Source organism: Nicotiana sylvestris, chromosome 8 (assembly GCF_000393655.2).
Source record: "Nicotiana sylvestris chromosome 8, ASM39365v2, whole genome shotgun sequence".
Lineage (NCBI taxonomy): Eukaryota > Viridiplantae > Streptophyta > Magnoliopsida > Solanales > Solanaceae > Nicotiana > Nicotiana sylvestris.
This window is the reverse complement of record NC_091064.1, coordinates 174,067,931-174,084,967: the sequence shown is the minus strand read 5'-3', so window position 1 is coordinate 174,084,967 and position 17,037 is coordinate 174,067,931. Positions and strand designations below refer to the sequence as shown.

The 17,037-nt window shown below is 36.8% G+C and overlaps 1 protein-coding gene and 1 pseudogene across 1 annotated transcript; both read left to right on the top strand.

Annotated features, from left to right (window-relative positions):
• The first annotated feature begins 5,742 nt into the window (after positions 1 to 5,742).
• LOC138876728 (U2 spliceosomal RNA) lies at positions 5,743 to 5,874 on the top strand (annotated as a pseudogene).
• Positions 5,875 to 12,396: 6,522 nt separating this feature from the next.
• Positions 12,397 to 14,080, top strand: LOC104217458 (zeatin O-glucosyltransferase-like). The gene has a single exon (XM_009767729.2). The coding sequence runs from the start codon at positions 12,503 to 12,505 to the stop codon at positions 13,919 to 13,921; it is 1,419 nt and encodes a 472-aa protein (XP_009766031.1). The 5' UTR covers positions 12,397 to 12,502; the 3' UTR covers positions 13,922 to 14,080.
• The last annotated feature ends 2,957 nt before the right edge of the window (positions 14,081 to 17,037 follow it).

The window sequence follows — 17,037 nt, the reverse complement described above, 5'->3', positions numbered from 1 at the left end:
CTTCTAGGTGAGAGAGTAGGATTATTTATGAGAGTGTAACAGGTTTGGTTCCCATATGGGACAATTGTAGGGCAGTTAATAGGAATGGTAATAGCGTTAATATTGCTAGTAATATCAGGGGGTAGTTCAAAGGATAGCTTTTCTAATGACCAAGAATTGTTATTAATAAGATCACTGATTTTTATTCTTTGATCGTTCTTGTTAAGGGGACCCTCTATGCAGCTTCTGAGATGGGGTGTATTGGGGATCCATCTGGCATCCCAAATAGAAAGGATGGAATTTTTTTAATAGACCAACGAGTTCCTTTATTGTAAATATGTCATCCTTTAAGAATGCTCTTCCAAGTGTATGAGTAATTTTTCTTTTAGTTTGTGATGTAGGTTTGGATTAGGAGTTTTGCCCATGGGGATTGAGGATTGTTTAGCAACCTCTGGGCCATGCTTGTTAGAATAGCAATATTTTTAAATTTGGCTTTTCGAAGACCTAACCCTCCCTTATTTTTTTCTGAGGTGATTGTCTCCCAGCTAAGAAGGTGAAGCTTTTTTTTGGAGTCAGTGGTACCCCATATGAAATCCCTTTGAATTTTATCAATGGAATTAAGGATTTTAGCGGGAAAGAGGGTGCATTGCATGACTTGATTAGGAATACGCGCAAGAGTGGATGATGCTAGAGTGGTTCTACCTGTAATGTTTAAACAGTTAGACTTCCAAATGGCTAGTCGAGATCTCATGTTGTCTAGAATATAGTGGAAATCTTTTGCTTTTGGAATTGAATTGGTAATAGGGATTTGCAGGTAGTTTCCAAAAGAGTCACAACTCTTTATTCCAAATAGGTTAGAAATGTCGTTAATGCAAGTTTTAGAGCAGTTTTTTTAGAAGAAAATTTTAGATTTTGCAAGATTAATGGTCTGCCCAGACATGTTATAGAAGTTATTTAGTCTTGAGAAAATAGTATTACATGACTTCCCATTTATATGGCTCATTAATGTAAGGTCGTCTGCAAAAAAGAGGTGGGAGAGGGCTATACCATTTGTTGAGAGAGTGATAGGGTCCACATTTTAATATCTACTTGATGATTGATATATCTAGTAAGCATCTCCATACAGAGAATGAAGATATAGGGTGACATAGGGCATCTTGCCTAATCCCACGATTTGGTTTGAAATAGTTGGTGCTTGAACCATTCATAAGAACAACCATAGAACAAGTTGAGATACAAGATATTATGAGAGAGATAATTTTTGGGGGGAATTTAAAGTACAACAGTGTTATGTATATGAATGACCACTCAAGCTTGTCGAAAGCTTTTTCCAAATCTAGTTTGAGGATCATTTTACCTTTCTTATTGGCATTCTTTTTGAAATTATTCATTATTTTTGGATTATGATAGTGTTATCATAGGCTCGCTTGTTTTTAAAGAAACTAGCTTGGAAGGTGCTTATGATTTTTTCCAGGAAGGGTTTCAATCTGCTAGTGATGATTTTAGTAATGACTTTGTAAATGGTATTACAAAGGCTGATAGGTCAAAATTTTTTATATTGTTGACATTAGAGAATTTGGGATGAGGCATATGTATGTGCTATTTATTTCCGTAAGAATATAGTGAGAGTTAAATATTTCATGTCAGAAATTAATAACACTAGGGACAACTATTTTCCAATATTTTTGGTAGAAGAAGGGGTGAAGTCCATCCGCACCTGGAGCTTTAAAGAATTTGAAGGAGAATAAGGCTTTGTTATCCTCACTATCATTGAGGGGCCTGTCTAGTGAGGATAGATCTACAGAGTCAAAATTAATCGAGAGGTTACTATTTTTAGAGTGATAGTGGGAAGTAGTAAAAACTTCTTCAAAATAATTTTGTGCATGTTGCAAGATATCATTGTGGTTGATCCAATTCTCTAAATTATCTTTAAAGAAGCTAATATGGTTCCTTATTCTTCTATTAGAGGCACAAATATGAAAAAAAATCTAGTGTTTGCGTCACCATCATTGAACCATGAGATCCTAGATCTAAGTTTCCAGTAATATTCCTCTAATTTCAAGTAATTATTGTAATATTTTTGTAAGAATATTTCCAGATTCTGAAGGAACGTGCTAGATGTATAATAAGGGGAGCATTGAATACCATATAGTCTAGCCAAAATTTTCCTTTTTTTCCTAAATATGTCTCCAAAAGTATTCTTACTCAAATCTTTAATATTTAGGGCAAATTTATGCATGGTCGACTTGAAGTTGTTATTAACCCGGGTTGCTTGGACTGTATTGATAAAATCGGGGTGCGTACACCAAATATTCTCTAACTTGAAGGGTTTTTGTGGAGGGAAACAGGTGAAGGAATAAAGTTTAAGGAGTAAGGGGTAGTGGTCCGAGTAGGTTTTAGGCATGTGGGTAACTGAGGAGCCCGGGAAGAGGTTTAACCATTATTCATTAGCTAGGAATCTATCCAATCTTTCCATAATTAAACCTTTACATCTTTTCTTATAGTTAGACCACTTATACTTTCAGCCTTTGTAGCCTAAATCGATCGATTAGCCTATAATATGGTTCCAAATCCTAGAGGTTTTAAGAGTGACTAACCTTCCTACCTCCAAATTTTTCGGATGACATGGTTATATCATTTAAATCTCCTTCTACTAACCATGCTCCATGGATTAGGAAGGTATTAAGCAAGGCTCCAAATTGAAGTCATTCAGCAGGGTTGCATGGGAGCCCATTCTAGTCTCTAGTAATGCTATTAAGCAAGGCTTGTGGGTGTCAATGGTTTCTCTAAAATTTTGACGAAAATCATCATTGTTTGCTCCACGAATGTTCCAAAAAATGATGTTGGTGGCTCTATTCATCTTTAATGGTTCTTGGTGGTTCGAGGTCATCTCTTCCTCTATAGTGGAATTGGGGTTGGTCCTTCTGTATCACTGCATGTGAACTCATTGTTGGATCCCTTGATGGCCTTTACCTCGTTTAGGTTTGCAAATTCCATATTCGATTCCATGTTTAGAGTCTTCATCTCTTCCTCCTTCTTTATTGGATTTCCTACTTGTCCTTGATCGTTGGGAGGGGGTTGGCTTCCATCTGATTTGGGAATTAGCCGGCGAGTTGGGGTGAGTTTGATTTGCTTGGGTGTCCCATGGAATGTGTATGGGGCTGATTTGGGATATCTCCTCTGGTAGGAAGAAGGGAAGGTCCAGAGGGAAGGTTATTGGAATTTGTGGGCTCGCACGAGGAGGTAGGTTTCAGTGATTTTGCATGGCTTGGATCAGATTGTGATTCATGGTCGGTGCCATGGGTTGTAGCAAATTGTTGATCCATGTTTGGTTCATATAGTTGTTCATAGCTAATCTCACTCCTTCCGATATTAGCTGTGCAATATATGGAGTATTCTGGATTACTAGAACAATATCTTGGCCATTGATCTCCATGTTGAATGAGATCGCAAAGCCCATTAGCCCTGCTTCCATCCAAGATAGGGCTGGTAATTTGGGGTAGAGGTGAAGATGTGTAGTAAATCATTGGGTTTGGCAGGTGAGGAGGGAAGGGGGGAAGGTTGTTCATAGTTGTTCTTGGTGTTTGGCAAAAAACTTGGATTAGTCTATTTCTTCTTCTCAGAGAATAAGGAAACCACGACATATTGAGGCTCTTTGGGACTTATAGATTGAGACATTCTATCAGTGTGCTTGATGGTGGGAGAGACAGTAGACAACTTTATAGGAGTAGGTTCTAATTTCATGGGAGGGAAGTGGGGAAGCGTAAGGGTTTCAGCATGATCTATTGAAGATCATGTAGTTGCCACGTGTTCTAGGGTTATGTAATTTGTTTTGTTTCTAGTATCTCATTAGACAGGTGTTGGAGGAATGTGTTAGGGTTGAGAGGAGTCTTACCCAATGAGGGTGGTTGCACACCAGTAGGGTAGGTGATTTCGTGATTTTTTTATTGGGTTAATAGGCATGTTGTATTTGCATGCTGTTTTTCATTAAGAATTTTAACATCCAAAAGATTACCACTAAGCTGTTTTTTATCTAATGATTGTATCATATAGGGGCTTGAATTAGTAGTGTTTGCCACGTGTAGGCAGTAGGTATTAGGAGTGTTAAACTTAGCTTCCATGCATTGGTCAGATATCTCCTCAATAGTCATTGGTTTAAAGTCATTAGTTGATACTGTGGGCGGGTTTTCTAGGGAGGAGAATTTGTTATTAGTATACAAAGGATTACCAGTGTTATTAGGGGCGTGATTATGATTAAAACCTTTAATTTTGAAGGACTTATCCTTTGGATCTTTTTCAGCAAATTTTAATTTATGAGTTTGGAGAAACTTACCTGTATCTGCATTGAAGATTTTGACATTAATACATGGGGTTGCTGGGTCGTTAAATGCAACTGGTTGTGATCGTGTGCCCCTATTTTTAGCCTTGTTAAAGGAAACTGTTTGCCATTCTTCACCACTTGGTTGTTGTTGCATTACCTGGGAATTCTGTTGTTCCTGGACGTTTGGGCTCTTTAATGACAAAGAGTAGGGACAATGGAGATTAATGTGACCAAGTCTTCCACATTTCTTACATAAGAAGTTTTCTCCCTCGTATTGAATGGAATGTATGTGCGACCCAATAAGAATAAATGGTTTAACTGGCTGGTCCATGGGGATTTCCACACAAAGCCTGCATAACGACCTCTTAGGGTTGCCGATGTACATGCATCAACTTTTAATAATCTTCCAATTGTGTTCCCAATTTTTCGAAGGACCGCACCATCATAGAACTCAGTAGGGAGATGTGGTAAATGAACCCAGATGGCTGTGTGGAGAGGCTTAGCTTCTGTTGTCATGAAGTTTGGCTCCCACTTTTGCACTGAGAGGAAATGCCCATTAATAAACCACGGACCCTGGTTCAAGACTTTGGCTAAATTTTCTTCTTTTGTAAACTTAGCAATGTAATAGTCTACACGTAAGTCAATTAATGTGAAATTTTCTGTAATCTTCCATTGTTCTTGGACTTTGCTCCTTAGGTAGTGGTGCACAATACGTTTTCTCATGAGTTTTATGATGACCGAGTGTTTCCAAGGGTGATAAATGCATTGTAGATCATCGGATGATAGACTAACACTATAGCCTTCATTTATTGTATCTGTATCACGTGTGTTACATTCCATAAGCTCTGGTGATTGTTCTTCTTGGCGAGTAGGCTTAGTGAAAAACACTTCAAACTAAATTGAGATATTGTGTAGGTTAGTGTCTGCGAGTAATTTATCTTTGAAGGAGGGAGTATCCTGAGTAGGCAAACTAGGATTGACCCTTGATTCTCCATCAATGGCGTTATTGGATGCGATATCTGGCTGCTTTGGAGGAATTTGGGAAGTTGTTTGGTTAGGAGTAGAGGTGGTTTCTTTGCTCATCCCTTAGAGAGAGAATGTTACTAGTCATAGATCATTAATCGCTGTTACACAACTTCTCAATTGTACCTTAACTGAACTTTTTCTTTTCTTTGTGTTTTTTTCTTTTTGATTTTGAACATATTTTTTTCATAAGTAACTAAAGAAGAATCGCGTCGCCAAAAAAATAAAGTAAATCCAACAAAGCTTTCTCCAGTTATTAGCACAAAGTTTGGCCGTCGCTTCAGAAAATTGGTTCCCGCTGTTTGCTGATCCTGAAATTTATTTAGTCTTGCTAATTTATTCGTCCCACATCGAGTATGGAAAAGAAAACAAGAAGAGAGCAGCAGGTATAATTTGAGCGAGTCAAGCAAAAGAAAAGCATACCTTTCTCGGCCTTTTGGCTAAGATCAAGTTTAGTATCTGTTCTTATCAGTTTAATATCTGATATGTAAGTCATCGATTCATACGATATTAACTCAATTATTTTGGGGGAGAGTCCAGATTGAGCATCTGAACAAAAACTAGGCAGCAAAGCATGACTATGGTCAGACGGACACTTCTTCAAGTTCAGGAAGAATTGTAGCTTTCGTATTTAATGATCTTCCATTCGAGATATTTATTTATGTATATTAAAAATAAATTTGCACAAGTAAAATAACATCTTAATAAGGGAATTACGCCATCAGAATAAGAAAATTAAAAAATATCTTGAATAGATAAATTATACCCCATAAGTAAATATAGAATTATATAAACTACAAGTTCCCAAAAATCAAAATCATAATCTCATACTTTTTAAGCAATGCTTGCAAATTTTTCTATCTTACTTTAATAGTAAAACAATTTAAATTATATTTAATAGCCATTGAATAGTACCAATTTTTATGTTATAATAAAAAAGATCATAAAAATTAAATTTATTCTCAATCCAAAATTTCCATCGAGACCCAAATTTTTTCGTTTTTGAAAGAAGCAAACTAACTGATTTAAGATTAAGAGAAATGCTTATTTTATGAAACTTTCAAATTTCAAATCTCTTTTTTGAGTGTTCTTGCTAGAGATTATAGATAAAATTATACCTGTATATCGGGCGGGTTAGGACGGGTTGAACGGAAAAAACCAGCCCGTTCGTTATCGGACCGGGTTAGTGAACAGGCTGGGGGCGGGTTGAACTTTTTCGGGTTATTTAGGGCCCGTTCGGGTTCGGACTTAACGGGTTCGGGTGGGCCGGGCTACTATAATTTTTTTAATTAAATTTTATTTTTCTTATTCATTGTTATTGATACATAAGTGTTTGCAAACTTTTAAGGTGTAGAATTAAACTTTGAAGTTTAAAATTTAATGTTTAAAATTTGAAATTTGTATTTTAAAATTATAATATTGAAATTAGAAAGTAAGTGGCTACAAAAATTATTTAATAAGACCAATAGACAATATATAAGGAACAAACTCCGAAAGCTTTCATTTTATATTTTTAATACTTCAAATTAATTTGTAAGTTCTTTTTTTTTTTTTTTTGAACTTGCAAATTAAAAGTTTACAACAATTATAAAAAACAAGAAATAGTATATCACATATTTTGCATCATTTTTGTAAGTTCTTCCATGTCAACATGAGGTTTTTGATTTCCGGCATTGGTTGAATCGGAACCATAAACCATTATATCTCCAATTTCTTGGTACTCCTCTTCGTCTACTTTGGCACACCCTTGATTTCGCCGTTCTGATTTTATCCAATCTCTGAAGCACACTAGAATTTTCAAAACGTTGCTGCCCAATGAATGACGGGTATCTCCTAGCTGCTGCCTTGCTTGGCTAAATGCTCTCTCTGATGTGACTGTTGAAATTGGCACATTTAGCACATCTCGAGCCATGGCCGAAAGAACAGGAAATTGATTTGAGTTGCTCTTCCACCAACCCAGCAGTAGAAAATCCTTTGTGAGGGGCTCTGGTGACTTTTGCAAGTAGAATTGGAGTTCATCAATATTTCGTCTACTGGTTTGTTGATGCTCTCCTAGTGTAGAATCAAATAATCTTGAACACCACCATCATCATCCATAGTTGTTCCAGATGTTGAAGGATTATTTGAAGGAATATTTGCATCTACAACCGAAGAAACATCAATAATGTTAGCATGATAATTATATAAGGTTTGTAAATGTGTGTGTAGATCAGAAATACAAGTGTCAATATCAGGAGTTTCAGTTAGTCTAATATCCATATAAGTATATAAAGCTCCAATTAATTGGCGATACTTTATCATTTGATAATAGGCTTTAAAATAGCACCAATTAGCTAAATATGAAGAATTGGGTAGAAATATTTTTTAAACTTATCTAACATAGATTCAACAACAGAAGCATATCCTTCTTTCTTCTTCAAATTATAGTAAAAGAGAAATTTTAGCAATATGAACTAAACCATTTACAATAGTAGGATAATAAGCTCCATAAAACTCAAGTGTAGCCACATAAAATTTTTGTAAAAATTGAACAACATCAAGAATGACATCCCAAGTTCTAGACGTTAACAAATGGCTAGGATTGGTACAATGAGAATTAATAACTTCAGTTATAGGCATTCTATATTTATAACAACATCTTAAGAATAAATAAGTATAATTCCACCTAGTAACTATTTCTTCAGGCATGAGTCTTGATTTTAGTCCATAGTGTACATATTTTTCCTTAAATGCATTTAATCTAGCCCTTCTATTATTTCCTTGAATTACACCAACAGCTCTCCTAAGTAACGTAATTTCATCTCTAAATAATTCAAGGCAACTCTTCACAATCAAGTTATAAATATGACATGCACATCTAACATGAAATATTTCAGGAAGTGGTGGGTGTAGATGCAATTTTAATATTGTAATAGCAGCATTGGTGTTAGAAGCATTATCAAATGACATACACAAAACTTTTTCTGCAAGATTATAAAATATAGCAACTTCATGGATAATATTACTTATAAATGCACCAGTATGACTTTGATCTTCATCATATTTAAAAGCAATAATACGTTTTTGCATACAAAAATTATTGTCTATCCAATGACATGTAACAGTTAAATAATCATTTCCATTTACAACACTACCAATATCAGAAGTAAGAGAAACTCTACAAGGAAGACTTGCGAACAAATAACGTATATATGTCTGATATTGTCCAAAAAGCCTAAAGATATCAGCTCTGCCAGTACTTCTAGGAATACCTTTAAACATAGGATTATGAATTCTTTGAATATAAGTAACAAGATATAGTGAAGAAGCAAAACTAAAAGTTAAACAACCTTAAACAATCATTTTGGCTAATTCTTCTCGATCTTTCTTAATATCGTATTTACCAAATAACCCCCCAGTACTCGGGTTACGTTTTTGTTGCCCATATTCCTCATCTTCTCCCCAATCAAGAGGGTGTTTCTCTTTCATATGCCTACAAAGTTGATCCGTTCCCCCTCCCTTACCGGGCTCATGTTTATAATGTTCATTACAAATTTTACATAATTTTTTTGATCTTCTAGCCTTTCAAAAAATATCCAACACTTACTTCTTAATCGTCGATTCTTCTTAATAGGGAGAGGAGGCCTACTTGTTCCACCCCTAATATTTTGAGTTTGACTAGCATTACCAGGTGTAGGTGGTGGTGTTTCAAGATTATCGGGTGATTGAATATCATCTATACCAAAATTTTCTTGCATTTGCTCATAATCTACATTTAAATTTTCAGGTGAACTTTCAGAAATATATGTAAAGCTACTAGAAGAACCAACACCACCTCTTGATCTTTTAGAAGTTTCTTACTACCACCTCTACTAGTGAACACTTTTTTTGGCTGCTCTAAGTAAATCCATTATGTAAATTAAATTAATAATTCTAAATAATAAAATAAGTGTACACCAAATAAGAGAAAGAGATGGAACGAGTGTACCGGAATTCCGGATGCCACACTAATTTTGATATCAAAAATCAAACTTCAATTGATAGACCGAAACTTAATAGTTGATACTTGATAGTACTTGATACCACACTTCACTTGAATATTTAATATTTGATAATAGTAATTTTGTAATGGTTAAACTAAATAATTGATGAAACTTGAAATAATAAATAATTGAGAATTTGACATTTGAGAATTTAAGAACAATAATATCAAGAGAGAACTGAGAGAGAATTAGAGTAGTAAGAGAGTGAATTGTGAGAAAAAATAAAGAAGAAGGGGGGATATTTATAGGTTATTTAAAGGTTTAAAACGTAATTTTTCAATTATTAGAGGTGGGAGGGTTATATTTTTAATGGGGAAGGCCCAAATGGCCATTTCTGCAAAATTTGGCCGTCCCCAACGGTCATTTCTCAATTTGACCGATGGCAACGGTCCAAATAATTAAAAAAAAAAGTTCTCAACGGTAACCGGGCTGATAACGGGCTGCAGCCTGTTAACAACCCGTTAACGGGTCAGGGGCTTAACGGGTACGATGCACCATTATCCAAAATCTGTTCATCCAAAACCTGCCCCCCCGACCAACCCGTCCCAGCCCGCACAATAAGCAACAGTAACGGGATGAACCGGGCTGACCCGGGTTGAAAACGGGTCAGCCCGACCCGATTAACACCTATAGATAAAATAATATAATAGAGGAAAGAAAAATATAAAAAAAAATTAACAAATGACAAATAGAAAATTGGAGGTAGCCGAAAAGGAAAATAATTGGACCAAAAAAAAATAAAAACCACAAAAAAGGGGAAGCCAGATAAGGTTCAAGATAAATTCGAACTTGAATTTTACACACGAGAAAAACTTTTACAAAGTTCTACTGACCATGGCACCTTTATCTAGTTTGCAACTGGGAATGGTAGAATCAAATATTTAACTTAATTTAAGATTTTTTTTACATAAGTATATGATAATGTTACCAACCTAGCGGGTGTCATATCACCCCACCCTAAAGGGTGGATCCGCCCCTGATTGATTCATATGATATTAACTCAAATTTTTTAGGGTGAGGGTCTATCACGGTAGCTTGCTGTTGAACCTAACGAAATCAAGGTTAATGATAAAGTAGAGTCCACCACTAACTGAGAGGGAGTGAGTGGGAGGAAAAGACGGGTGAAAAGGACATATTAATAGCCTGTTTGGCCAAGCTTATTTTTGGCCAAAAGTGCCTTTTTTTTTGTCAAAAGCACTTTTGGCCAAAAATTGAGGTGTTTGGCCAAGCTTCTGGAAGGAAAAAAGTGCTTTTGAGGAGAAGTAGAAGCAATTTTGGAGAAGCAAAAAAAATAGCTTCCTCTCCAAAAGCACTTTTGAGAAAAATACACTTAGAAGCAGTTTTTTAAAGCTTGGCCAAATACTAATTGCTGCTTAGAAGTGCTTTTCAAACTAATTAGCCGAACACATACTGTTTCTCACCAAAAGTACTTTTGAGAAAAGCACATTTAAAAAAAACACTTCTTAAAATAAACTGATTTTTGCAACTTGGCCAAACGAGCTATAAGACATGTTTTACAAGTTAATTTATGCACTATCAATTGCTTACGGTATAAATCACACATTTTCAAAAGGTCTGGATTTGCCAGCCTATCCTTTTTAGTTTTCACCTACACAAAACGCATTTAAGTCAATATGATATATTGGTTGAAGAAATTATATTTAGGTTTTAACGTAACAAACGTACATGTCAATTGCTAGTAGCTAAATTTTCATATACTTGAGACAGTGTTTTTTTATTATTATTTATTTTTTATCAACATTATATTTTATTTTATTGTATTTTTTATGCGAATAAACAAACAAGGCAACATAGTTTCTTCCAAAGATGAGCAAGGCTCTCAAGCGCCACAAATTTGTAACACTACAAAGTGTTACACAAGACTTAATAAAGTAAGACCATCCATTTTTACATAAATAACCGACTGAATTTACTTTTTACTTTTTTTAGTCGGGTATGCATGAATGATCAATAATTATATACAGTTAAACACATATTATACTTCACCGACAATTTTTACTTTAAGTTGTATGAGTGACTGTAGGTTGATTCTTCTTTATGTGTAAAATATAGAAACTGAACCTCCAATATTGTAACTATTTGCAAAAAAAAGGTAAAACAGTTATACATAACACATAACGAAGAAACTGTTTGACCAAAAAATAGTATCGTTGGTTCAATAATTAAATTTATATAATTATGGATTAAACCTAGTAAATAATATTTTTTCTAGATGTAACTTCCGATGAAATGACTAGTGTCGAATGGGCCGGACAGAGTGACGGAAACAGTATGCAATAACTATTCTTCAAAGCATGAGCAATAACATGACATTTAATAGCAATGAATGACAATAAATGACATTAAAGTAAATAGGAGGGGTGATTCGCCCAATAAAAGGTAAAGTAAACCGTTGACAAGAATCCGATGGTCGTGTATGGAATAATATTGACAAGAATCTAATTGGAAAGGTGATGTTTCTATCTTAGTAAAATAGAGAGAATCTTTTGTCAAAATCTTTTCTTACAAATGAATATTATATGTCTCATATCATTATCCTTTTTTTTCTTTTATATGAGACAGATTTCTAGTAAACCCTAATAGTACAAGTGCCGAAAATATTTACTAGAATATTCTCCTTAATATTCTACTTTCGAAAACTAACAGTTACAGCTTCATCAACGGTGCTCGACGCGGACCAATACTGACATCTCGACCATGGCTTGTCGTCGATTCTTCGGGTCTGAGTCTTGTTGCTCCCTGGACCACCTCGACCAATTATGACTCGAGAGTCCTTCCTTTACCTTTATCTTATCTTAAATATTCTTGGCCGGATTGTGACCCATGCAGAAACAAGGACCTATTAGGTTGAACGTGGAGTGCAAAGCACGCATATATATGAATGGATATTATATTATGTCTCACAAGTTCGAACAAATTGTATGACGTAACGATATACGACATATTATTTGTACAGATTTATCATTGCCGACTTCAACGGAAAAGGAACTGAGACAGTTTTTCTTCTTCTTATATATATAGAACACTTCAAGAACATAATTTCCAAGTCTTAGTTCTGTCCACTTTTATTCAATTCTCATAGACTACATTAATACAGCAGGTTGACTACCAAAACCTGTTTTTTCTTCTTAATTCTATGGGCAGCTGTGAGAATTTATCAAACCACGAACTTATTAGCAGCTTGAAAAAAGATGAAGTAGCTATAATCATGGTTCCATTTCCAGCTCAAGGCCATCTCAACCAACTTCTCCAACTTTCTTGTTTAATCTCCTCCTACGGTCTTCCGGTCTACTATGTTGGCTCAGCTACACATAACCGACAAGCCAGGATTCGAGCCAACGCCTTAAATCCTTCGGACATAGCCCAAATCCATTTCCATGACTTACCAACTCCTGAATTTGCCTCCCCTAAACCTGACTTTAATTCCTCAAGCAAATTTCCCGCGCATCTTCAGCCATCATGGGATGCTTGTATGCTTTTGCGCGAGCCTATTGCTTCCTTCTTTCGCAATATTTCTTCAATATCAAGACGAGTTGTTGTTGTTCATGATTCTTTAATGTCCTACAATGTTCAGGATGTATCATGTTTTCCCAATGTGGAATCTTATGTATTTAATTGCATTTCAGTATTCACTTTGTACTGTTTGATATGCATAACTAGGGGGATGTCAATCCAACTTGAAGACGAATTGCTTAAAAAGCTACCTTCCCTTGAAGGAATAATGACCGATGAAGTCAGGGAATTTGGAGCTTCACAGAAACCGTATATGGAAATCAGATCAGGTGATATCCATAATACGAGTAAAGTAATCGAAGGCAAGTTTCTTGATTTGTTGACACTAGTAACAAGTGAACAGAAGAAGAAACAATGGGCAATTGGACCAATTCTCCCTACTAAACTAGATCATATCTCAAATAGGAACAATATATGTTTGGACTGGCTTAAGAAACAACCTCCAAGATCAGTCCTTTATGTATCATTTGGAACAACAACTTCATTTTCCTATAGAGAAATCAAGGAGCTCGCAATGGGATTAGAACAAAGCAAACAGAAGTTCATATGGGTGTTGAGAGATGCCGATAGAGGAGATATCTTTACCGGAGAAGCTAGAAAAGTTGAGTTGCCAGAAGGGTTCGAGGAAAGAGTAAAAGAGGTAGGTTTAGTGGTTAGATATTGGGCACCACAACCAGAAATCTTGGCTCATTCGTCGACAGGTGGATTCATGAGTCATTGCGGATGGAATTCTTGCATAGAGAGTATTACTATGGGAGTGCCAATAGCTGCTTGGCCTATGCACTCTGACCAACCAAAAAATGGTTTTTTGGTGACAGAAATATTGAAAACAGGGATGCTTGTTAGGGAGTGGGGGAAACGCGGGGAGCTGGTGACTGCATCCACTATTCAGAATGTTGTGAGAAAGTTAATGGCATCAGAAGAAGGTGATGTGATTAGGAAAAGAGCAGAAGAACTAGGAGAGGCTGTAAGGCGGTCCACAGAGAAAGGGGGTGCTTCTCGTAAGGAGTTGGATGCTTTCATCGCGCATATCACAAGATAGACTCATTTTTCACCAGAATCTTAGGTGGCCGTGGTTTCTAGATATTTCTTCTTTGTTTTTCCCTTTTCAAGTAATTTGGTTACTTTCTCAATGTTCTTTAAACATGTCACTTGTCTGGTTCTTGACTCAGACTATTTTATATACCTTAAATTTCTTTGATCTCGGTATATTCAATATCTGAAGCTTTTTATGATAATCGAAAAGATGACTGCTATGTATTTCTCTCACTGAAGAGTGTAGCTTAATAGATAATTAATCTGGTTCTAACTATGTGGAATAAAGGGTTGATGAAGAGATTAATCTTGTAAACAATCTAGATCAGTTGTTTGCATATGCTAAATTCGCTGTAGTCCTATATTGGGCTCTTTTATGACAAAAAACTTGGTTCATAGATTCCTATGTGCTGTGTTTGTTTTTTCTTTCCCTTCAGTTATATTGATTCACAGGTACCTTGTACTTAGGTTTCATATAAAACAGTTGATACTTGTCCTCTAGAACATAAGATGAACATATATGCTTTGAACCTCTAATATTGCCAAAATCTCTGTTACATATTTACTAAATGATCTAATGCACTTATAATACAAGATGATAAGGGGAGCAGGCAAATTTTTTACAAGCAGGCACAAAAGCTTGGATTGGCTAGATAAACAAGCTCAGAATTGCCATAGTAGATCTCTTGAATGAGGAGGGGGACAAGAGCATTGTATTGGGTGATTTGGAACTCTCCAGGAGTCGTTGTGACTTTGGGTATTGTAGGCGGATTAGAGTTGATGAAGTTGAGGAGGTTATGCGTAAGATGAGCTGGGGCAAAGCGACCGGGCCGGATGAAATCCCGGTGGAGTTTTGGAAGAGTGCGGACAATGCAGGCTTGGAGTGGCTCACTAGGTTATTTAATGTCATTTTTAGAACGAAGAAGATGCCCCAAAAGTGGAGGTGGAGCACGATGGTTCCTGTATATAAGAACAAGGGTGATATCCAAAATTGCAATAACTACCACTCAAGAAGGGGAGAACTTAGTCCTTCAACTTCAACAGACTACAAAGAAAAACTAGTTCATTTATTTTATTTTCGTAAATTATAAGATTTTGAACTGGAATGATATTGTCATTTTTTTTGTTGAGGAAAACATGAAATAGATAGAGTTAGGACATGATGGATTCTACGGAGGAGATTGGGATGTAACAGATCAAATACCACTATGACTTAGCTTTGGGACGTTTAGATATATTATTGAGGATAACAAGTTCACTGCTCATAAGTGTATGAGTCCAAATTTGAACAACCACGACTGTTGATGAGTACGACGAACGACGAGATTCTCGAAGTTCGATATCCTGCAGAGGACGACTTTAAGGCAAACAAGAGGCTGTACGACCTTTGCAGTAGGGTAGAGCCATTAGGGGACCATGGGGATATTCTTTCGAATATTCCCTATAACTTGTCTTTTAGCACTTAGAAGGGTTTGGTCCCTTATATATATAGAGCATAAAACAACCATGTAAAGGACTCTGGACATTTTTCCTAATTCATAATACTTGGTGTAATCTCGCTTACATAAACAACTGACTGGATTATTGTTAATTTTTTCTCTCGAAGGAGATAAAAAATTCTTATCCTCTACATTCTCCTGGTCTATCTTCTATTCTAGAGATTATTATGCTTAGCTAAGATTTACCCCTTCATTTTCTTTGATTGATTTATTCAAAAAGGTTCCGATATCTTTTGAGTCAAACAATTTGGCGCCGTCTGTGGAGATTTCTATAGCTAAGATCTTAGTTTCATCTAGATTCTTGAAAAAAATAATAACCTCTTCTTAGCTTCACAAAGGCCAACAATGGCGGGAATGGGAGAAACAAGGCTAAAGGTGATAGTAGGTGTCACGAACAACCTCCTGAATTCCCTCAATGAAGCCGATGGGGAAGACAACGAAAATGCAACACCAAGTGCTACACCTGAGGGAGAGATCTTGCCCCCTCCCCCCTCCCCCGCCGCACGAGGGCCTAACTGTCTCGCGCGAAAGGGAAACCTCAACCTCCGCATCAGGAGAAGAACCACCAGCCGTGAGAAGGCTATTAGAAGAATGGTTGACAAACACCTTGAGCAATATACTCGAGAAACCCGTTCAAAGGGATATCGAAGGCACAATACCCGCAGAAACCGCAACTGTCGCCGATGAGCCAGAAACTCCACGAACAGGTAACACTCATAATGTCATTGATGCAGGCAACGATGCACTTGCGGCCATCTTAAAAAAAATGGAAGAGATGGAAAATGAGAACAAAACACTCCGCGACCAGATGAAAGAGCATCAGGAAAGGGTTGATAAAATACCGGGCGCTCCGAAGTTGCTACCAAAACGTGATGTGGGTCGATTCGTTGAACAGCCCTACAGCGAAAGGGCAGCACCCCACTCTATTCCGAAAACCTTTAAAATGCCGCCATATTTGAAAATATACGATGGCACCACGGACCTGTAGGATCACTTAATCCATTACGTCACCGCAGTAAAAGGTAACGATCTATCGAAAGAACAGGTGTCGTCCGTGCTGCTGAAAAAGTTCAGCGAAACTCTGACAGGGGGAGCGTTGACATGGTATTCCCAACTACCAGTATGATCGATATCAAAGTTCGAAAAAATGGCAGATAAGTTCGTCAGCGCTCACGCGGGAGCGAAAAAGGCAGAAGCTAGGGTAAATGATATCTTCGCCGTCAGGCAGACAACGGCGAGGGATTTCGTGATTTCCTAGCCCGATTAAACAGGGTAAGGATGAGCCTACCTAACGTGTCATAGGGGATTGCGGTAGTAGCTTTCCAAAATGGGTTAAACAGAAACGGGTCAAAAGCAACCAAAAAACTGCTAAGTAGACTCATGGAATACCCCCCACCACCACCACCACGTGGGAAGAGATCCATAATGCCTATTACGTCGAAGTGAGAACAGACGAGGATGACCTGATCGGCCCGATCCAGCGACTAACATCGGTCCAAACCGAAGCAAGGAGAGATCGCCGCAATGACGGCTGAAGGGACCAACTACCCCATTTCAATCGAGAAAAGCACCAGCCCTATATCCGAACATCCAGCCCACCTCCTCTGCGACATGCAGATGCCGC

Coding starts and splice junctions, on each gene's coding strand:
- LOC104217458 (XM_009767729.2), top strand. CDS start 12,503: ATGGGCAGCTGTGAGAATTTATCAAACCACGAACTTATTAGCAGCTTG.